Raw genomic sequence first — 24,131 nt, 5'->3', positions numbered from 1 at the left:
GAAGAAGAGGAGGAGAAAAAAAAGAAGAGAAAGAGTGTTGGAGATAAAATAAGAAGTTGGTGGAGGAAAAGGAGAAATTAGAAGTAGAAGAAGAAGAAGAAAACCCAAAGGCCCTTTTAAGGGCCAGCCATATTTCTCGAAAAGAGATAGTCTTTGAATTGCCTACCCCTTTTAAAAATTTTTTTAAAAAAAATCCCATGTTAAATTCCCCTTGTACGTATAGTATCCCACGATTTATTCCCATGTTAAATTCCCCTTGTACGTATATGTTCCCACGATTTATTCCCATGTTAATTCCCCTTGTACGTAAAGTGTCCCACGATTTTTCGCCATGTTAAATTTCCATTGTACGTAAAGTGTCCCAAGGGGGTCTGTAATGCTAATTTCCATTGTACGTAAAGTGTCCCCCTTCACTACTCACACACACACACACACACACACACACATATATATATATATATATATATATATATATATATATATATATATATATATATATATATATATATATATATATATATATATATATGTGTGTGTGTGTGTGTGTGTGTGTGTGTGTGTGTGTGCGTGTGTGTATAAAGAGACAGAGGATAGGACGGGTGAGCTTGTCATATGAACTGTCTTAGCTTCATCATAAATATTGACATGTGGGATGAAAATGTACAAATAGATTAAAGATATAAGCTAATGAAAAACTACAACCAATACCTTCTTTCATAATAATAACGATAAGGAAATGTTAGCAATAATGTTAACAGGTAACTACCTTGGGTGCTGATTTATTTGGGACTAATTGTTGTGATGTGGGTGGGAGTAGGCGGGTAATACTTCTTAACCTGAGGTAACGAATTATCTAATAATAGACAGCATATTTCATATATGGCAACATAGTTTACAGCTGAACCTTGTCCATCTATGCTCTCCACGTACATGTCGTTAGGATTCGATTTTATGTCATCAAATTCATGCATAATTTGTTAAACTTTTCGGCTTCTACGTACTTATGAGAATGGATTTCAGCACTTTCAATTTAGTGAAGTAAAATCTTTGTTGCTTGCAAAAGGCCCGGTTTTGTCATTGATATGCATGCAACAAACCATGAGGCTGGAAACAGTTAAATCTTTGTAGGCAGCGTATTGATTACCAAAACCACTGTCTGAATGGTTTTATGTGGTGAATTTCTGAACTCGAAAGGAGTGTAAAGTGCGTAGATAAATGCTGCTTATATCAGACCAGTGAATAAACAAATCGGAGATAATCGGTGTTGGCTGACTCAAGTTAACATTGAGGACTATATAGATCACGGTCATGTTATTTTAATCATGCGACGTTTAAGCTGTTAAATATCAACGTCCATAGTCTGGGATTTTGACCCCTGTGAAAAATGACGTGACCATTTGGTTCGGCTGTTAAGAACAAAGGGTGATAAGGTAAGCGTCAGTATAACTTAACCGTGTTACAACAATTCTGTCGTTGTTTATGTAAAGTTATGTTTTAAAAAATATTTTTTTACAGTCGATGACGAGCTCGAAAGAATGAATTGTGAGAGAGAGAGAGAGAGAGAGAGAGAGAGAGAGAGAGACGGGGGAGAGAGAGAGATATACCACAAAATTTGCCACAAACTGAATTAGTTTTCGATCTAATCTCACATGTAACACAATCTAATAAACGACAGCTTGGATATTTATACATTGTGCTAAGCTAATGTGCTATCGCCTTTCATTTCAGTCAGCATTTTAGTTTAAACGTTGCACATACTGTTCACCTGGCACTTGTGTTGCCCCATGTAAAACATCACATTAAACAGGAGAAAGAAAAAGCACAAAAAGGACAATATATGATCTATACTTGAACTAAAGGGTAGGTATACCTATAATCAAGATTCTTAGTTATAAAAATGTGTTTTCTGTTCACACACACACACACACACACAAATATATATATACATGTGTGAGTATGAGGTCAACAAGAGTGTGTGAACCATGAGTAGCCATGTTTATATTCAATTATTTCTACTGTATAGTGTTTGTTTAGTAGATCTTGCTGGTCCTTATCTTTATTAATAACATATACCAAACCGTGTCTAAGCAAACTCTGGATAAAATGTACCAGGAGGCCAGTTAGCTTTGTTAAGGTAACCTTGACTTTAAAGCTGTCTATCAGTTATGTAATTTCTTACATCAGTTAGCGAACAAGTCATCATCATAGTTCAGCTTCATTGTTTGATGTATATTTATACATATTGGCGCAATATTTAACCTTCCCACCCCAAAATAAAAAAAAAAAGTTTTCTTTTTTGTCTTTATTAAAACCAATTTGCAAATTTTGGTCAAATCACGTACTATAAATCATACTTACCAAACGAAAATCTTTATGGTCTCATTGTAACCGAACTGTAACCTTAACCTGTGATAGTTCGACCCCAAAATCGACAGGAGTATTTATTACCGCAAATGCAATCTGTCTTAAATGTTTGATGAAGGTAGATGGTTTAGAACTAACATTATTATGGGAAACCACTTCTCTTTTGCACGTCAATGTGACCTTTAATTTGACCTTTTGATCTGTAAATCAAGAGTTTGTTTCTTACTAACAATGTAGACCACCCACAAAGTTTAATCAATATATATCCTTTCTAAAATTAAAGTTATTGAAAGAAATACAATACTGTTTCTTCTTAGAGAAATATGGACCCTGGAATTGATCCTTTTGACCCCCAAACTTAGTATGTTTCTTTCAAACTACATGTACAAATCACATACAAAGTTTATTGAAGATACATGGTAAGTGCATGGGTAGACAAATCCCTTGCCCGTTAATCAACCATTTGTATAGCTGGTCAACCATTTGTTTTTCACGTGAAAACCCGGTAGGGCAACTTATAAAATATTTATACATAAAAAACAAAGAAGTTATCCTGTTAGAAATTATAACGGAATTTTAATTTTTTTTTCTAGCGACAAGTATTTGACCCGTAAATCTGGTTCTTTAGTGTTGAGTGATTTCTATAGGTAAGAAATGGCCCTACGTGCGCTGGCTGCTGACTATTTGTTAGATAATCATATTCCCTAGTACTTGCCCCCCCCCCCCCCCCCCGGCGTGAGCCCTTAAATAAGCAGGACTAGCGAATGCTCGTCTTTGGCCAACACACCAAGATATGGATGGTAGCGGTATCTTTCATCTTTGACTTGACAGACAGTAAGCTTTTGATCTAGCAGTACAATTTTCCATTGGTCAGTTAAAGAAATGGAACCTTGCTGTAGAACATGCGACAGTTATTTATGTCGGTTACTTCAGCTAGAGTAAAATAGGGAGTATAAAATAATCAAACCAATCGCAACTGTTGTTGAATACTTTATTGGCTTGTGGTTTATAGCTAAGCAGATATTTCCAGTGGAAAAGTCACAGTTTATCTGACAGCTGAGTTACATAAATAACAATTTGAGAATGGCGACAGCGTGAACCGTAATGATATAAACTCAGATCGACATAACATGTCTAGATATCTTTTTGGTTAGGAGCGCCCAACTACTAGAAAGTTGACAGCCAAGAAGACACATAATCCAACAAATCTACCCCCAACAGTGGCGCCAACAGAAACTATTCCGGGAAGCAGGAGCAAACATGTATTGGTCAGCCATTAAGGTTTACAGATGTATGCCGAACATGTTTAGAGGTAAAATCGGAGGAAGTGGGGGAGGGAATGCCAAAATCGGTTTAAAGGATGACAAGTATCTCGAACGAACTAAAGCTATCTCAAAACTTGCTTCAATATTAATATATTTACATTCGTTTCGTTTAAGAAATATACTCCAACTTAATCCGATTTTTTTTTCATTCTTGGCTTTCATAGCATTCCAGCTAACTGAAATGTAGGTCAACGGAACTTGAAAACACGCATATTTGCTTGTGTGAGCATGTGAATTTATTAGAAAAGAGACATCGGAGTAAGAAAAGTTTGAATAAAATAGTATTATCTTAATTCGTAGAAAAGCATCGATTCGGGCTGCCAAATGTGTCGGATATTCCTCAAAGTTTGAGAGTGCCGTTATTTAGGCAGTAAAACCACGACCCTCAGCACATAAATATCAGGGACAATGTCTGACATTGTAGGACTAGGCCCATACTTAATGTAAAGCATCACAAAAATAATTAGTAGGTCCTTATGCTTTGCATACTCTTGCTATGAGGTAGCTACATCCTGAATAGAAGATTCTTTCTTACTCAAGTCCAGTGAAATTTCAGATATTCAACCAAAGATTTTGTACGATAGCTGATCGGAGTCACAATTACCATAGATACGATGTGACGAATGAACAAGCCTTCGAAACTTAATTTTCTATGAAACATTTGTATTACATATACTTGCCAAGTCGACGTTTAATGATAATTTCATTGAACATGGTTACGTGACTGGTCAGTATTAAGAGAAGTCAGAGGATACAAGATGAGAGATAGAGATGATCGGTGGGCGCGTGACTCCTAAGGGTACTATAGGTTCAGTGAAATTATCATCAAACTTCAACGTGGTAAGTATGGTTTAAATTTCTAATTTCACTGAACCTTTCGTACCCAAAGGGACGACACGAGATGTTTAGAGTGTATCCTCTGACAGAAGCAAATAGGGTATAAAGGAAATCATGAGGATTTATTATGCAAATTAAACTAAGCATGATAAATGCATGTAATGAATTTGATAACAATGAGAAGGAGCTGTTTGAAATAATTTTTCACTGAATGTCAAGTCAGATGTTATATGTTTCATAATATATTTCAAGAACATAGAGTCTTTGCTCCAACCAGCTGTTGTATTATTGCAGCCATTGAATCATCGTTTAATTGGCGCGATAGAACGTCAGCCTCCATGTACAACATGCCTGACAGATGACAAGCACTGGGCCAAATATATATTGCACTACGTCATTCCCATATTTCCAAAAGCCCAATCGTCAAGTTTCCCAAACCAACCATTTTTATTAATGTATGGAAGGGCAACTGTATTATCCATAAGCAGTCTTACTTGCTGTCCCTTAATCCCGAGCAGAAGAATTGTAAAATGAAGACCCACGTTATGTGAGTTTTATTTCTAGTACTATTACTACCTAGTACACTATAAGGACTAGATTCCCAACAATCTAAGACAATATCATGCTTTGAATGTACACGGACATGTGAGATGTTTGAAACGTCTGCTGGTGCATGCGCTTTTTAGAGGATATGGGAAGCCACATAATTAGTGTGCTTTTGACGAGATCAGCTTGTTACTGCTGCAACAATTCAGTTGAATTGCACTCATTAGAATTATTTATCTGGTGTTATGCATATTTAATTTGTTTTGCGTGTTAGTTATTCGCCATGATTATATGTTATGTATAATAAGAATGCATAATATTGTGTAGTTGACCTTTGTCAGTAATTGAGTTTAAGGCTAACGTCTTTTTATGTTTAAGCAGCATATAACAAACTTAATTTTTGTATAGGATTTTTATTATATATAATAATCATTATTATTTGGGGGAAAACATGTTTGCTAGGTTTGAGTTCTAGATACAGCCTTAATTCGGACCTTAAAAGTGTAAAGAAACAATTTTGTTTACAGTTGGATGGAAATTCTACTGTAAATGACCTAGGTCCGGTGCATTTTTGTCAGGTCACAGTCTGCACATAAGCTGGAAGTAAACATAATTATGTATTCCTATATTTAACTTTAATTATGTTCAGATTTAATTTGAGAGGAATTTTTTATTTAAAGTATTCACTAGAATTATATAGTACCATTCATTAATTTCGAACTGAATCACTATTTTGGAATTATTGTGAATTCACTCAATTGTATTTTTGACTATATCATTGTAATACATCAAGAATGTTTGCACCTTAGCACATTCGAGACTATTGGAAGTCATTCAGAACACCTTTGGAATTAATTTGGAATACTGCATAAATTTGGGACTTGAGAAAAAAACATTTAGGACAGTTTGGGATTTAACGCGCAATAATGTACGTTTTTTTATTGTTTTTTTTTTTTTGTACACATTAGTGAGTAGCTAAAACCATGAACTGACCATCATATTGGACTTGCAAACTGGCAAGTCACGTGACATATGCATCATCTCGTAGGGTCCCATAGGGTGCGAAAGGTTCAATGAAATTAAACTTAACTGATTTGAAGACATAAATGAGGAATCATTTTATGGTGATCGCTTACCTCGTTGAACCGATGACTGCAATATACTAGTACCATATGGGAAAATGTGTTTCTAATTCGTATGAAATATTGCTTTTGCCTGGAGTGCGCTTTTATATAATCAGTTTTAATTAGTAAACGGGTGTCTAGGTTGTGCTGTACCCTTCAAAAGTATTGATTTTGTAAAAATGAAATGTTTTTATACACTGATGACACTCTACTTGTCGTACTGACAGACACCATTCACTTGATACAATTTGCAGATATTGCAATACCAGTACACGTTCAATCAATACAGCGAAACGAAATATTATTTTTGACTAATATATTTAAAACAAGATCACACAAAAGTTTAAGATAAGAAATGCTTATATTGATATTGTAGATCAATATAAATAATTAGGCCTTAAAAATCTATTATTTATAGCTAATAAAGGCGTGTATTTACTTCGAAATTGCGTTCATAATTTTTACTTGAGTATTGATTTGACAGGTAAAACTGTTCAGTCAGACGATTGTGCCAATTTTAATATATGCTTGTAAAATCTGGGGATTTTCCAGATCTCATATTGTGGAAAAATAAACATCTTTCTGAGGAGTATATTCAACGTCAAAATATGCAACCATTCATATGGAATATGTAGTGAACTTGAATTATTCCGTTTAACTATTAGCTTTAAAACTCGCATGTTTAATTATTGTTGTAGATTAGTTAGTGTCTGTCGAGAAAAAATATCTTATATATAATCTCTCTTTTGCAGACTTTTTTTACAACTCTTATGACAATATATGGAGATTAAAAGTAAACTCCATGTTAGGTTTAGTTAGATGTGTATAAATTGAAGTCAGTTAAATGATTAACAAGGATAGTAGAACTAAGACTTAAAGATCAATACAGACACGCTTGGGCATCTATCATCAATACATAGTCTAAAGGTCTTAATGATACGGTATTTAAATACTAGGTTTCAATTTTCATTAACAGAAAATGTATCTTAAAACTTAATTACGCTTATAAATGCAACTTCTAGGTTACATGTTGAAACTGATGGATGGACCAATGCTCACTATAACGAAATATGATGTAGTTTCTGTCAATCGTAATAATAGGTGATACATATCAATATCTTCTGTCGTGCTTTTTTTCCCTGATGAAAGTCAAACACCTTATTAACAATCATAAATATAATTGCTACCATCGAACTTTTATCTTCACTTAAAATGTTATATTTAACATTAATTTGCACATTAGCATCTAGACTAAACTGACAAGTCACCAAAACACTATTAAGATGCCAACTTTGATGCCTATTGGATCTGGTTAAAGCGACCTCGATGAATGTTTAAGGCAACCATTGTAACTGTAAATGCAATCTAGAAGTATATTTTATCTGATTAAGGCAAAATAGATGCATGTAACTGTAATATATGTGTTTGTTCTTCCTGATTACGATAACCTAGATACATATTCGTAGAAATCAAGGTAGTCTGTATGACTGATTAAAGCAACTTGCCTGTAAACGTCTATTCGTGAAAATTAAGGCAATCTGTAACATGATTAATTAATGGATGGACCAATGCTCACTATAACGAAATATGATGTAGTTTCTGTCAATCGTAATAATAGGTGATACATATCAATATCTTCTGTCGTGCTTTTTTTCCCTGATGAAAGTCAAACACCTTATTAACAATCATAAATATAATTGCTACCATCGAACTTTTATCTTCACTTAAAATGTTATATTTAACATTAATTTGCACATTAGCATCTAGACTAAACTGACAAGTCACCAAAACACTATTAAGATGCCAACCTTGATGCCTATTGGATCTGGTTAAAGCGACCTCGATGAATGTTTAAGGCAACCATTGTAACTGTAAATGCAATCTAGAAGTATATTTTATCTGATTAAGGCAAAATAGATGCATGTAACTGTAATATATGTGTTTGTTCTTCCTGATTACGATAACCTAGATACATATTCGTAGAAATCAAGGTAGTCTGTATGACTGATTAAAGCAACTTGCCTGTAAACGTCTATTCGTGAAAATTAAGGCAATCTGTAACATGATTAATTAAAGGAACCTAGCTGTAGACGTATATTCGTGGAAATTAAGGCAATCTGTATGACTGATTAAGGGAACCTACCCGAAGATGTCTATTCTGCCTGTTTAAGCAACCTAGATACCTGTAAAGGTTTTTCCAGATGTGTTCTGCCAAATAAAGGCAACTTAAGTGCCTGATTAAGGCAACCTAGATGTATACTCTGCCTTATTAGGACGGCCTAGATGCCTAATGACTTCCTACCTAAATATGTCTACCTTTTAGACAATGTAAACTTGAATAAGCATCGAAAAGAACTAGACAGCTTTATCGCTTCTATAAATGCTAGTTTGCAAGATAAATCTAGGTTGAACGTTACAGCAACAAAGAAATACAAGAATTAAAGTTAAACGCTGCAGTAAAAGAGAGTTTGGCAAATTTTTTTTAAAGATAACAACAGAAACGATATACAGGCTATAGACCAACGAATTACAAAAACATAGCTTGAAATTAGATAGAATAGACAGCAAATTAGAGGAGTTAAGACCAAAGTTAAGATTTTACATGCTGCGGCTTATTGAGGATATGGAAGCAGGAACGCCTGAAAGAGTTGAAAAAAATTGAGCAAATTCAGGAAATAATGATGAACTAGAGAAAACTTGGATGGATAAAATATCTTTGCAAATTACACAGCGTTAATTCTTGCGGTGTATGCACTTTTCATGTTAAAGAAAGTCTGTAACAAGCACAGTCATAAAACGCAGCGAGGAAAAATCAGTAGAAGCGAAACAAAGCTAGCAAATATCAGCAACAGTTCGTTCGATGGCCTACAATGCGTATCACGACTAATATCTTTTTCCTGTTATGTTATAAATTTTATGTTTTTAAATTCGAGATATTTGATGGAGATGCGAGGGTAGGTGATCTGTAACGACACGAGCCTCTTTGAGTCTCTGACGAATGAACTGGAGTGTCCGCGAATTGACGCTTTTTTATACCAGTTTCTTAGGACATGTCCAAATATGGACATACGTCTAGTTCTTGTGTACGCCAGAATCTCAAAGTGAGGCTCCATCGTTCCTTACAGACTATCGTATGGGTCTATGTACGTCATTAGGTAGACAATTCTGCCAGATAAGCTCATTTACCCTTCTTGAAGGAATTTTTGGAATTTGTCTAGTTCGTCTATCTCACAACTTACCGAGTGTAGTTCTTTGCTGACTTATGATACAAGGGAAATGTATAGAGAGTTCTGCCTTTTGCTCATAAGGGTGAAATCTTTATTAAAAAGTAATTGTAATACGAAATAAATGAATTTAATCTCAATATATTTTAATAGAAAATTACTTTCAATATAATTTAATGATAAATTACTTTTAATACAATTTAGAGAAAATTTCAATCTTATTACTTTTACTGAAACATTCTGTCCTAATACAAATATAACAGATGTGCAAGTATGAATATGGTTATATATAATCTGATATCTATCTATCTATCTATCTATCTATCTATCTATCTATCTATATATATATATATATATATATATATATATATATATATATATATATATATATATATATATATATATATATATATAAGACCAATTAAGTTCTTACATGTAGTAACCCAGAAAATTGGCACCTCTGATTAGTTCACTGCCATTCTTACAACATCTCTTCATCTGTTATACTGTGACTCGATCCCCGAGAAATAATACCCCAATTCCCACCCACCCTACCGTATAAAATGTTTTCTAAAGTAAGTTACCTTGGACATTGGGTATAGTTAAGGAAGATGCATTAAAAATAGTCTACGACTGTTGTGGTCATCTACAAACCATTAAGATCGCAGAGTTGTTGCAACTGTTGTAGGGTTAAACGCCATTTTTCAGCACAAGATAGGCTATACATGGAGGCCAGTATAACTGATAGAGGAAGGACCCTGATAACTCCACTAAGAACCACCGTCCCACGAGAAGCTAATTACAAGCATTTTCACATACCCAAGTTAACCGAGATCGAGACTCGAACCCATGCAGGCAGGTGAGATGGCAGTGATCCGGATCGGTAGGCGCTTTAGACCACTAAAAGTCACATATCGCTGAGTTAAATTTGAAGTGTCTAAATATCTGTAGGCAGCGTTTCGAGACGTTACACGCTCACGTAATCTTGCGCATGCGCTCATTCATCTTATATTGCACCGGCTGTTGCATCTGCCACAGTGTCGTTTGATTTTATATTCCAAATCTTTAATGGCCATCTCAGAAATATTTTCCCGATGTTCGTAACACCAGAATAACTCTCGCATACAGGCAACAAATTGTCTATTCATGACTAGCACATATTGATTTGCTTTCTTCGGCCCCATTATACACCATTGGGCCTTAAAGTCATATTTCAATCTCAACAAAAATGTACCATGGATTATTTAAAACAAGCACATTTGCTGAACAGTGGTTCTAAGTATAATCATATCTCATACAAAGCGTCAGTGGGGATAATCATAGGTTATGTTATCTTTTTGTTACTTGATGTTATCATCAACAATTCCTGACGTACACGCAAGATTTTTCTTTGTGTCAGATATAATGTTCGTTTTGTGAGTTTGATGACACTTTTAGCACATATGTGGCTATTATTGCCCAGGAAATGCGTGATAAGTGTCTTCTACAATGACAAAGATTCAGCCAAGCGGGTATCAAACCCACATAGTTGCTGATACGACGCTCCACCAGCTGAGCTACCGTGCCATATATAAGGGGTTAGATTTATTGGACTTTTCAGTTTAAAACATCACCAACAACACTCAATGCATCTACTAAAATGTCAGTTATAAACAGTGGGGGTCCCCGTGCTAAGGTCAGAGTTCCTGACTCGGGTCCAGAAAGTCTTGCCGTAATGATATTCATAGTTCTTTGTGTGTATACCGCTCATGACTGGTTTAGTCTGTCTCTCAACATCGTATGCCTTGCACTTTCAGTCAGATAATTATATCTATACATGGAATTTCAAAATCTTGCTTTACTTCCAACAATCGATAACTAGCATCGATTTGATATTGCGATGACACGAAGATTATTACATCGTTATGCTCGTCGCTGTCCATAACTGATTTACCAATATCATCAATACTTCTACTGAAAGGCAAATGCTATACTATGTGTTTTTATTTTTCTCGATAACACTCATTCGAATGGAATGAACATAATAGAACTGTCACAAAACTAATGCAATAAATCTTCGTCAAAAAACAATTTTCAATTTGTAATCAAATATTAAGGACAATGCTTAAGTCTTCGTAAGGGTAAGAAGAATTTAAAGAGAAGAATCTACATCACCATTGTTATTCATTAAAATTTAAAGAACTAATGGTAACGATTGTATTAGTAAGAGTCTGCAGACGTGTGTAGGCTAGTAGGTATTCAGTCCGATCGATGAAAAACATTAGAGAATATAATAAAATATATGTTAACATCTTCTATGACAACAACACATTGATTTTTGTTTATGGTTCCATGAAACAGTTCATCAAGCATAAGGGGAATGAGGAATGGAGTAGACTTTTGCAGACCGACAGCAATCAAAGACAAATGATGACTTGATTTGTACAAATCTATTGACACACATATGTCCATAGAGGGTTATAGTTTCACTTCTTAACCCCATTATATGGTATTGGGAGGTACATGCTTTGGAGTTTACAACGTTTTTGTCCGTCATCTCATCTGTCAATTTATATTACAGTTCATATTTCTCACGAAATGAGCTCAAGCAAGGTTCATGTACAATTACCTTTGGATTCTGGAAGATACGGATTGATTTTGTGAATGAAACACCAAAGATAAGATTTGCTACCTAATTTGTTTTCAATTTGTAAAATAAAACGATAATGTTATTTACCTTGATTTCATGGACTAATAAGGGAAAAGATCGTTTGTAGACAATACCTGTTCAATAACCCTTCCATCAGTATTCCTAGGTTCGATACCAAACAGAAACCCAGTATGGAGCGAATTATTGGAATTGCTCGTTTAGCGCTAGGGTGGCAATATTTGTAGTAATATCTGTGGTAATCAATGCCCCTCGGTTCGTCAACCAAATGGATTTTAATATACATCCTCGTATAATATATATATATATTCAATGTTCTTATACGAGGTTGTCATCTAGTAGATTTGTACATCAACAATTCACTTTACACCCGGTTTCATGTTTTACTGCACTGTTTGTACAATCAAATTATTTACTGCCGAGGCAATCAAAGTCAAGTGCCTTGTCGAATCACACTCGACGGTACACTACAGGAGCTGATCCGATGGTAGAATTCAGACCCAACCCTTTTAGTCGGCATTCTAACCCGAAAACCACCGTGGTTCCTGTTATCAGGCACATACTCATAAACAGTGGCGTCACTAGGGTTAGTAGCACCCAGTGCGGTAACTCATGGTGACACCCCCGTGGACCTCCTTCCTGCACCAGAAATAATTTTTTTTAATGAGTCATTTAGGTGTCACTCTTTCTGGTGGTGTCACCCGGTGCGATCCGTACTATCCGCACCCCATAGTGACGCCACTGCTCATAAAACACACATCTTCATAATTTTGCAGAAAATAAGCAAACAACACGATTATTTAATAAAAATAATTTGGTCCGTCAACTTCATTATACGTAAGTTCTACCGTAACAAAGCAAAACAACCAACATTGCTATTAATTTAGTCTGAATGCTTGTTTGTTTTTTCTTGCGCTAAATATTAATTTGATATTATTGTATACATCTCTCTCTCTCCAGATCAGATACATTTGGACAACAAATAGTGTATATAATGATGTTAAGGTGAGCTCCTATAAGAGCGCGCGCGCGCACGCACACACACACACACACACACACACACACATATATATATATATATATATATATATATATATATATATATATATATATATATATATATATATATATATATATATATATATATATATACAGAGATTCGAACCCAGGTCGGCGGGTAAACGAAACCCATCGCCTTGCCTGCAAACACCAAGCTATATTCCATCACTACTAAGCATACATCACCGATAAATGATGCAAATGAGTAGGTGTAATATGCACTCGTGTGTAGCAGACACACTCGCATGACGATCTAGTAAGTAGTTCTCATCTATCGACAGTCATTCCGGATTCCTATCAAAGAAATCAAGGTATATATAGTCACATGACTGCTTGCTATCGCAGCTGATAAATCTGTACCATGTACTAACACCTTGTGAAACGATCACCATATGGCGTAATGTACAGAAAACTGGTAATATTCAATGAATGCGCCTTGCATCATGTCACCACACATTGTTCCTTGAGCCCAACCATAACATATGAACACATTAGTACACTTGGAGGGGAACATTATACCACTTTTTTAATTAGTGTAAGACTTCAGATTACTTTTATCTAATGATAACCAGCGGAATCTGATAGCTTTAATAGTAAGCTTGCGGTTGAATTAGGGGGTACTGTCGTGATGCTACTCTTTTAAATCTTTTTCCGCTTATCATCTTTTTAGCTTTTTTTGCAGTCCTGCATTTTAGTGTCTCCATGACATTTTAACCATCTAACTGCAATTAAAATTTATTTGAGGTAACGTTTCATTGGTTTCGCGCTCATTTCTTTTAGGGTGAGAGAGCTGGTTGACTCGGATCAGGATCTTACTCTTCTTCTTTGTCCTTCTTCTGATTTTCTCGCTATTCAAGTGTTCTATTTGTAGATATCAGTCACGCATTGGATTATCACTCCCATAAATTTGAATTGTCTCAATTTAATCCGCATGATCTGCTAATGGTATGTGATAATCTTTAAGATGTTTATTCATGCACGTGACAACACCAAATATGGATAAGCTTTTCTCGGTATCTGCAAGGTATTACTTTTATTAACAGTTCGTCGGAAAGGAATGCTTCAACATAATCTCTTCTGTGTCTTGAATCCGTGCCTAATGATCTGCGCCGGCTGGGTCTATGTTCTTTGTTATAATGATTACTTCTAGCAAACTGCATTGGCTCAGACCCTGGCCTGTGCAGTTTGCATTTGGACACAGCTTATCAGCGTGTACACACGACATAACCTGAATAATACTATTATGCTATCTTTAAGAAATTGATGTGAATTTTGCAGATTATAGCGTGTGCTTTTGACAGGTTGGCAATTTTCTCATGTTAAGAGAAAATGCATCTATGATGTAAAACGACCTTTGTATGTAGGAGAGGACAACTTCATCTTCTTATGATAGTGGATGACATGATGACATTACAATTTCAAACTTTATGCTTTCTTTAATATTGAATAAGTTCCAGAACCTAAGAATCGTTATTAATTTGTAGGGGGTGGGGGGCAAAATCAATATAGGAACAAGTCTTCAAAGAACTAAGTGTCGGGAAATAAAAATACGAAACAAAAGAGTAAGAAACAAAGGAGCACAAACACAAGTTTACACGTTCTCCAAAATTGTTATTCAAATTGCTTTAAATATGCCTCCAAATGACTTCAAAACTTTTGGAATTCTACTATCTTGCATCAAGTAAGTAACAGTCCAATCAGTTATTTAGCTTCTCCAACGAAACGATCTTGCAGAATATTCACTTTCGACGTGCTTCAATGTTCTTCTAACCGCTTTCCGTGACTTTAAAAACTGTAATAAATGTTAGGTTCCAAATTTCATATTTACACTGAAATTAACCTGAGTCACAAAAAAGATACTTGCTCAAAACGATTCCAAGTAGCTGCCAGACCCCAATAATGAGATAAGCCAGCTGCCATGGTTACTATTGAAGTAAAACAAAGACCGGCACTCGCACTAGCGCAGAAAACAACTAGTGTAACTAATATGGCAACATTTACAACTGGCAAAAGAAACGGCTTTTCAAAGTTAATTGTTTGTTACATAGCGCCAGTGGCTGTGTAAAACAAAGAAGATTATGTGCCGATCAACAAAATGTACACCGAAATTATTATGAAAACAATAGTTCTTCGTATATTAAAACAAAGTTCGAACCTTTAGCCTAAAATTTTTGAGGGACAAAGACTAGAAAAAGAACAATTTCGCAAGAACGTTCTCTCATATTACAGTCTGTTACAATTTTACAAAATAATGTAAAGTTACATAAAAATATAAATGTATATGATGATACAAAAGTAGTGTCAGCACTTGCAGCATAAATGTCCACTCATGTTTTGTTTTTTTTTAAAAAAACGTGAAGTATGCGCTAATCAGTATTCACATACTGGCTTTATCTCGTTTTAAGTGAAATTAGGAAAGCTCAACAAACTGAAAACCCATAAAAACTTAACTTTTTGGTCTCATGTGAGCTCCTCGCATGTTCCCAGCTGTATAAACTGGTAGCCTTTGAGGAGTCACCACATTTGTCCGAAAATCTAATGGCTTTTATGTGTTGGTGTATCACCCAAAAGTCTGTAATCTTGTGTTTCCGTAAAAAGATCAATAAGAACTTCGACTTGAAAATTTAGTTAGGTATCGTTTTTAAATTTGGGGTTGATCTATCTACTGTTGGTACTAGTCAAGGTACCCAGTCTGGTTCCCCAACGTTCCCATTTTGTGTGAGATTAAGGGGGTCGAACTCCCTACCAGACACATATGTATAAGGCTGATTTCCTTTCCCCATATCTCTAGTAACCATTTGAACAGACGATCGCCATACTGTCCTATGTCTGCCATGTGATACACGCTATATTGCTTGTATAGATTTTTTCGTCAGGACGGCATTGCCACCAGACTGACATTTATATTGCTTGTCTATATGATTAGTTTGGTAAAAAGATTTACAAACAAAAAGGGTGGGGAAGCCGCTTGTTACACTTGCTGTTGTTTCCCTTTTGTTGCATAAAATTAATTTTGCCAAATATCTTTGAGGCCAGTATCGTGTTATATACCCCAAAATAAAAACATAAGTGAAAATAAAAAGACTTCCATATGTTTTCTATGGAGTCAAGTGTGTGTTATTAGTGTATTTTCCGTCTCTTCTATTACAGGTCTAGCCTTACAAAGGCCAGGTTAATCAATCTTTATTTGCCCTTTTATCGACTTAACCTGTTTTCGCTTACTTTTGTCGAAGTCGACTTAAAAAGAGCCAAAAGAGAAACAATAAAAATAATGAACGTGCTGTGTTCATGCTAAGTACGCATGGTTGCTTAGTTGGTGTGCTGGGAAAACTTGTTAGTTTGTGTTCCTGTCGTGTGTATGTTTGGTGTGTAATATATTCTGCCAGCTTGATTTTTCCCAGGCTACTCCATAGGCTTATCCACATCGCGTAGCGCCATGTGACATAGCTCGATGATACCCACACCCGGTACTTCTCAAGGTTCGCAGATCCCTGCTCACGTCTGCCTTCCTTTTCTGTACCTAAACGTGTCTTATTATTTCTATGTTAGATGAGTGAGATTTCCCGTATTGTGAGTGCTATTAGGTTGTTGCTCTTTAGGTCAAGTTATTTGTTCTAAAATAGGTATATATTGTTTAAGACATTCTCCCTCCAGGTCCCGAAAAGGTACTCAGGTCTTGTTTCGCTGTAATAAGACCTTTCGTTGATACTTCTTTGCTTACTTTCTATCTATCGAGACCAATAAGTTTGTTCCTGTCTTGGTTTGTTGTGACGACCATTCTGATAGCTTCATACGCTTACAATTCAGCATATTACCATGCTTTGTTCTGACGACCATTCCGATAGTTTCATACGCTTACAATTCAGCATAATGTCATGCTTTGTTGTGACAGCCATTCTGATAGCTTCATACGCTTACAATTCAACATATTGATGTGCTTTGTTGTGACAGCCATTCTAATAGCTTCATACGCTTACAATTCAGTATATTGATGTGCTTTGTTGTGACGACCATTCTGATAGACTCATACGCTTCAAAGACCTATCAAAAATTTGTATCTCAAGTATCTCAGTGAATGCTACAACATGGATGCATTTTTCAAAGCTTCTAAAACATGGTGTTGCAGGGCAAATATTGGTATATAAATTCTATGTCACAAAATGAACACCATTGCTGAAAATGCAGATTGTGATATCGCAAATACGGGTTCTGTCCGTCAAATGCTTGGTCAAAAATGCATAATAAAACTTAAATAAAAGCAAGGTATATTTTATAGGGAGAGACGAAGGAGAACAACATGTTGGTCTAGAAGCTAAGGGGGAACAGAGATCTACTAAACATAATAATTTATTTGTTGTTCCATCGATATGCAATAAAACACTACTCTTACAAGTTTTTAATTTTGTCATTTACGCCAAAAGATTCCGATTCCACGGACCCCTAGATCGGTTTTCGAATTGGCAGAAACCTTTATTTCAAAAGTATACTAGTTGCCAAGTAACACTGATGACATGAAATAAAATCCTTATGGACAATATTTTTTGAAATAAAAGAGCTGAAATGAAACAGTAATATTGAAATGCATAGTTACGACGATCTGAAAATTATTGGCTATATCCAACCAAAATCCGAGTGTAAGAGTTATGACCTTTGATCGGGTACATTTTCTGTCATAATGGCATTAATCTAATTATAAAGCTGATTTTAATAAATATTTTTATTACATCTTTAATGTGTCGTAAAAGAATCGGATTCTGAGGTCACATTTATTATCTAAATATGCCGTCATCCCTTTGAATGTTCCAAAAGGTGTGTATATTGAAACGTTTATATAGCGGTTAAATGGTTTTAGCTGCCATTCAAATTTGTAAACCAATGCAAGTTTCCTATATAAATGTCTTCATACATATATAGGCTACCTGCTTTCCGCGATCAGCGGTTACGTGTTTCTATTATTCTAAGTGATCAATGGAGCCCTTCGACAATGACCCATAAGTGTATGTGAATCGATGCGCAAACATTTCATATCTCGCTTGTATTCACCATAATCCAGTCACATCATAAGTGAAAATGAAAATTGTCAAAATATGAAATTCGAAAGCTAGGCGATTTTCATTATTAGAAAAGAGAGGAGTAGCAATTCGTTTGCTGGATCCTGGTGATGTCGAAGCAAAAACACGAGGCACCATAAATGCCAGTGTCATGGGTATAGTTTGATATCTTTAACCATTTGCATGCACATTTTCAGTTATCTCTGATAAAAAATGTTTGTTTTTAAGAAGAGATACGAGTTGCATCTCATTTAATTAAGGCTAGGGTTCATTTATATTTGACAAACTTGTCTGAAGGCATACGAAATTTTGTATCATGTATTAATAGCAATAGCCATACGATGCTTTTTTTAAAATTCATTTAGCATCACAGGGCTCATAAATACGCCGAAAGTGTTTTGATCTAGACGAGTTGGGCAACTGTTAATCCAGATATTGTCTGAAGTATGAACAGCTGTTTCTAAGCCAAATTATACAAGACGGCCCAACAAAGAGCTTATTACTTAACTTAGTAAAGAAAAGTAGGTATATTTGTATGTAGTATAGATAATATATATATATATATATATATATATATATATATATATATATATATATATATATATATATATATATATATATATATATATATATATATATATATATAATATGTAGGCTGATATATCACTAGTTGTATAACATTTTCATTAGATACTTTGTACACACACATATACATGTACTTTGTCTAAATCATTTATTTCTTAGCGTGTCGGGTGCTGCAGTTTGACTGTAGCTGGAGACTTATTGCAATGCATCCCATATGTATTGTCAGATAAGTTTTGTTTATATTATATTATTTCCATTTACAGCTTGATTTTTCTACAATATGGGAACTGATAACTCGGAAAAGATATCTGAACTGAGGACCCGGATGAAAGATATTTCTCCTCTGGAGGATGAACCGGACTTTTTCACTTCAGAAGAAACGTAACAACTCTAATACAACTTATTTATCAGAGCTCTCTCTCTCTCTCTCTCTCTCTCTCTCTCTCACACACACACACACACACACATATTCGATCCCCCTCTATAATGAAGTTAACTATATTTGTTCTCCAACTAGACATACACATCAATCCGGTTCTATGGCATACCTAGATAGCCCTGAAATTTTACATGCGGAAGATCCTAAAGGAATTCTTCTAGCTAAGTTAGAGTAACTGTGGCCTGTGTTTTGGCAGGATAGTGCCCTTCGTTGTTATTGATTTCAGTTCCTGCATACGTACAGTTGTAGTTTTCTTGTAAACTATGTAACTATGTAACTTGTAAACTATCGACTACATTTTAAGTTGATCTGAAAAATTCGAGGTACTCTAAAAGGTCGATCACTGAGACCTATTTACCCTAAAAGCTGGATCACTGAGACCTACTTTTTTATTCTTCGAGTTCATAAAATCTTTACATACTAATTTATTCGTGGCGTATGGATTTTTTGGTATCTTCCATGTCACCTTGATATTCAGTACAGACTTCTTAATAGCTAATATCAATCTGAGTGGAAATGAGTGACATATCCGCTATAGCCAGTGTATTAACGATTGCTATTCGTCTCTAGTATAGTTACATATACCAGTAATTCCTAATCATTGCTTACAGTATCATCCAAATTATATGAATAGTATCGTTCGATATATTATAGTTTTTGTATATGTGTAACATAACTAAAGGTCCGATAGTTGATTTGTCACTCTGTTACTAGATGCTTGCTCCAAATAAGAGTACACTATTGTACTTGATTCATATCGGCATTTACTGAAAGTATCTTGCAATATAATATTGTGATATACAGTCACCAACTTCATCTGTAGGACACATCGAAGATATAATTATTCTTGAACCGGCAGGGGGTGAGGGTGGAGAAAAACGAAGCGGAATACATGGATATAAGTATTCAGGTGTTATCAGTCGATATGGTCATGATCACAGCAGTTTAATATGCTAGTAGAACGCACTGAATGGAATACTGCCTCTCATTGGTCGAGCGAAAATGACGCTTATTGATTTTCAGTCGACCAATAAGGGGGCAGTATTCCATTCAGTACGTTGTACTTTCATAATAAGCGGCGCGATCATGACCTTGTCAATCGGTAGGTGGGGAAATAGTTTGGCGTCTTTTTAGATAAAGTAATAATAAGTAAAATTTTGTGTCGACATAAAATGTTGAATGCCTGAGGTAACTAAACATTGGTACAAATTATTTACGCTGTGTAAAGTGCATCTTGAAATAACAGCGTTGATTGGTTGTGTTAGAAGAAGGTAGAGCAGGTGTCCTGTCTTATTAGATAGTACATATACAATAATTAGGTAAATAGTAAGCAACAATACGAACCCCTGTGGCTACAGCCAACATGTGGAATACCATCCTATATTGCTCATTTAAATATGTTTTCGTTTTCATCTTTTAATTTTTTTCTTCTTCTTCCCTTTCGTACTTCACGTACACTTGTTAAAATTAATTATGTGTTTGCAACTTGAATTCTTGCTTTATTTGAGTATTATCTGAGCTTTCCTTGTAATGTTTAGTTTTGTGTGCGTCCTGCTTAGCAAGATGTGCCTTGTTATATCGTATCTTCTTCATTGTTTCATTGCGAGGGCAATGGTTGTCTCCTTTGTTTAGGTTCCAGTTTTGTGTGGAGTTTTATCTATGAAAGCTTCTAATTTCTCAAGGTGTGGGCACATGAAGATCCCATTGGCTACTCACCAACCTTCTTAGCGTGCACGCATTGGCATCCCCCTTCATTTTCTACCCTTAAGTCCAAACGTGATGTGGGGAAACCCGTCTTCGGGAACGGCACTACCCCCCCCCCCCCATGCACTTTGATAGGGTGAACGTGACAGTCCGTGGGATAGCTACGTCTTCTTCTAATAGGACCAACAAAAATGAGGGAAGACAGGTGGATCACGTCCTATCAACAATTCCACTCACCTAGGAGGTTTACTAGTAAGGTTAGTTCCCGCCTGCACTCCCTGATAAGTGGTTTCGTGATAATAACAAAAACATTTCGACGATTCCCTTACCGGAAAGATAATGGGACAGACAACCTCCACCATTCTAAACTCAAATGGTTTCTCAGAGGAACCGGTGGCGACAGTCCCTCGCCTCACGTGGGAGCCCTGACTATTTGCCTACTGTCGGGCCAGGTCTTTCAAGAAGAGAAAGTTAGGACGTATGATAAGACGTTGAACGAAAGTTACCGCATTCTTCCCAAAGACTTTTGTCGTAAGCACATTGGCAATGAAGACAAGAAGATTCTCTCCAGTATGGAGAGGCATTCTTTGGCAGCATCTCATGATGTTCAGTTGCTCCGCACTCAGCGTTGGTCTAAGAGGTTACATAATTATTTCCTGTATACAATAATTTGCCAGGCCGTAGAAGGTTTCTCCGACCTATCCTCGCTGGTTTCTGCGTCACAAATAAGGATATCGGCGAGGACACAGGATTGCCTCCTAGTCAAAAGTTTGGATATCTTGAAGCTCAAGGCCCGTACCCTCCTGACTATCGCTCCGCATACTTATTTTTCTTTTCGGCGTCCTCCTTCAGTCTCTTGAAGGTGGAATAATTAACTCCAGTGGCGAGAAGACGTTGTGTCATGCATTCTCCTTGTCGGTGGCGCTCTGCGAAGCTTCTTCACCTTTGAGACGTTGAAGGTCTTTCTGCAACACAGCAAGAACCTTTTAAGGCCTGCACCGCACCTCCTGAGGCGGAGACACTCTTCAGAGATTTCATCCTCTCTGTGGCGTAACGGGATTTGAGGGATCAACACTAAATGTCCCAGCCCTGACAGCGGTTCCGGGTCCATCCTAATCGCCCGAGTTTTTTAATTGACTGCAGTCTCACATTGATCAGAAGCAGCCTCATTTCAAGGCTCCATCTTGCCGATGTTAATTTCGAAAGTCGAGGCACTTGGCACGTTAACCACAGAACCATTTGGACAACGTTCTTTTGCATACTAGGGCCCAGCAACGTGGAATGAATTGCCCACTGAACTTAGACACAACGACACAGTGATCCCATTCAAGAGTGCTCTTAAAACTCACTTATTTCAAATGCAGGAACAAACTTACGTTTCCTACCTTAAATATTTTCAGCATGTTTTTTTTTAATGTTTTCTAATTTTATGGTGTTTGTTTTTTGTAATCATATCATTATATGTTTTTTTTATGTTATATGTGTTGTCTAATGTTGTAAAGCACTTAGAGCTTCTAAACAATAGGCGCTATACAAAGTCCTCATTACTATTATTATAACGCTGTCTCCATTACTTTCCTCTAAAGACATGCAGGATAGCGCATCAGACCTATTTTGCATCCTTGAGCCCAACGGGGCGACATGGTCAATATAAAGAAACCAGTCGAATACTTTGGCACTTAACTGTCACAATAAGTATAAATACAGATGGTTCTAAATATTGAAATCCAATAAATCGATGGTGATTCTGAAAAGCAAACGAGTAATTCTTGCACAAATGATGTTGACTTGAACAACAACACAACAGTTAAACCAGTACTCTCTAAATGTGCAGAAAAAGATAGCATTGACAGATCCGATAAAAGAATAAAATAAATGGAGAAAAAAAAAATAATGGCAAAGAACAAAAGTTTATAACAGAGATATTGAAGTGCATGTATTTAAAATGTTTAAAAATTAATGTATTAAAATGGCAGAATCCACACTATTAAAACCAAAACAAAACAGGGGGAATAAAAAGACATTCACAACTGAACAGGGAAATGGGCACAAAGAGTCTTGCATTATAATGGAATGAATAAAGAGTGAAAAGAAGTCGATAATAAAAATATGTTTGATGAAAAACGACACTAATATCTGGCTGTATAATGCGGTATGATTTTCATATTGCACACAAGTGGTATTGATTTATATATATATATATATATATATATATATATATATATATATATATATATATATATATATATATATATATATATATAATACGAGATATGGTTTCATTTACTAAAACTGCACCATCACTCCTGTCAAACACACAACAAAATTAGCTAGGTTTTTAGACGTTTTCAATCTGACATCACAGCCAGACGTAATCAACAGCTATGTTCTTCCATGTTTAACAGTTATGCTCCATGCCGTTTTGTTTAGTACAAGTTGCACATAATAGGTCTAGCCTAGCAATACGCGCACTTAAATAAACATTTCAGCAGCTTGCATTTTTTGACGTCTTTATTTTTTCTACCTTCGATTATAGGTAGACCACGAACATGATGCTAACAATATTGAGCCTTTTAATAAATACATCGGAGATCAGGTTTACAGTGTAATATAATTATGTACCAATATTTAGAAGAGAACAGTGTTTTAAAAATTAGAATAAAACACAAAATTTGCCGTTGACTTATGATGTAAAATAAAACTGGCTTTTTGAATCTTAGCATAATACAGTGTAAGAAAGTCTTGTTATCGCAAATAACCCGAGTCCAGTTGTCTTTGATCGTTTGCTATGGAACTTCGATTACTAGTATGGTCCTCATTTAACTTTGATTACTAGTATGGTCCTCATTTAACTTTGATTACTAGTATGGTCCTTTTCTAATTATGATTACTAGCATGGTCCTCTTCTAACTTTGATTACTAGTATGGTCCTCGTCTAAACTTTGATTACTAGTGTGGTCCTTTTCTAATTATGATTACTAGTACGGTTCTCGTCTAAACTTTGATTACTAGTATGGTCCTCCTCTAAACTTTGATTACTAGTATGGTCCTCTTCTAATTTTGATTACTATTATAGTTCTTTTCTAATTTTGATTACTAGCATGGTCCTCGTCTAAACTTTTATTACTAATGTGGTCCTTTTCTAATTTTGATTACTAGTATGGTGCTCTTCTAACTTTGATTACTAGTATGGTCCTCATCTAAACTTTGATTACTAGGATGGTTC

General features: G+C 35.5%; 1 protein-coding gene across 4 annotated transcripts in view; it reads left to right on the top strand.

The window, feature by feature from the left end:
* The first annotated feature begins 1,158 nt into the window (after positions 1 to 1,158).
* LOC149782550 (phosphatidylinositol transfer protein 3-like) overlaps positions 1,159 to 24,131 on the top strand; it is a 49,489-nt gene continuing 26,516 nt past the window's right edge. Inside the window, exons 1-3 of one of the 4 annotated variants that reach the window (XM_089933984.1) lie at positions 1,159 to 1,430; positions 3,519 to 3,676; positions 19,026 to 19,143. In XM_089933984.1, the coding sequence (XP_089790110.1) occupies positions 19,043 to 19,143 (101 nt within the window). In that variant the 5' untranslated portion in view covers positions 1,159 to 1,430; positions 3,519 to 3,676; positions 19,026 to 19,042. Of the gene's footprint in view, positions 1,431 to 1,738; positions 1,861 to 3,518; positions 3,677 to 16,276; positions 16,298 to 19,025; positions 19,144 to 24,131 lie in introns of those variants that run through there. The other 3 variants (XM_089933983.1, XM_089933985.1, XM_089933986.1) reach the window with 3 other exon arrangements.

Source organism: Sinohyriopsis cumingii, chromosome 15, assembly GCF_028554795.1.
Source record: "Sinohyriopsis cumingii isolate HCF-2022 chromosome 15, ASM2855479v2, whole genome shotgun sequence".
NCBI lineage: Eukaryota > Metazoa > Mollusca > Bivalvia > Unionida > Unionidae > Sinohyriopsis > Sinohyriopsis cumingii.
This window is presented reverse-complemented; position numbering and strand designations above follow the sequence as displayed.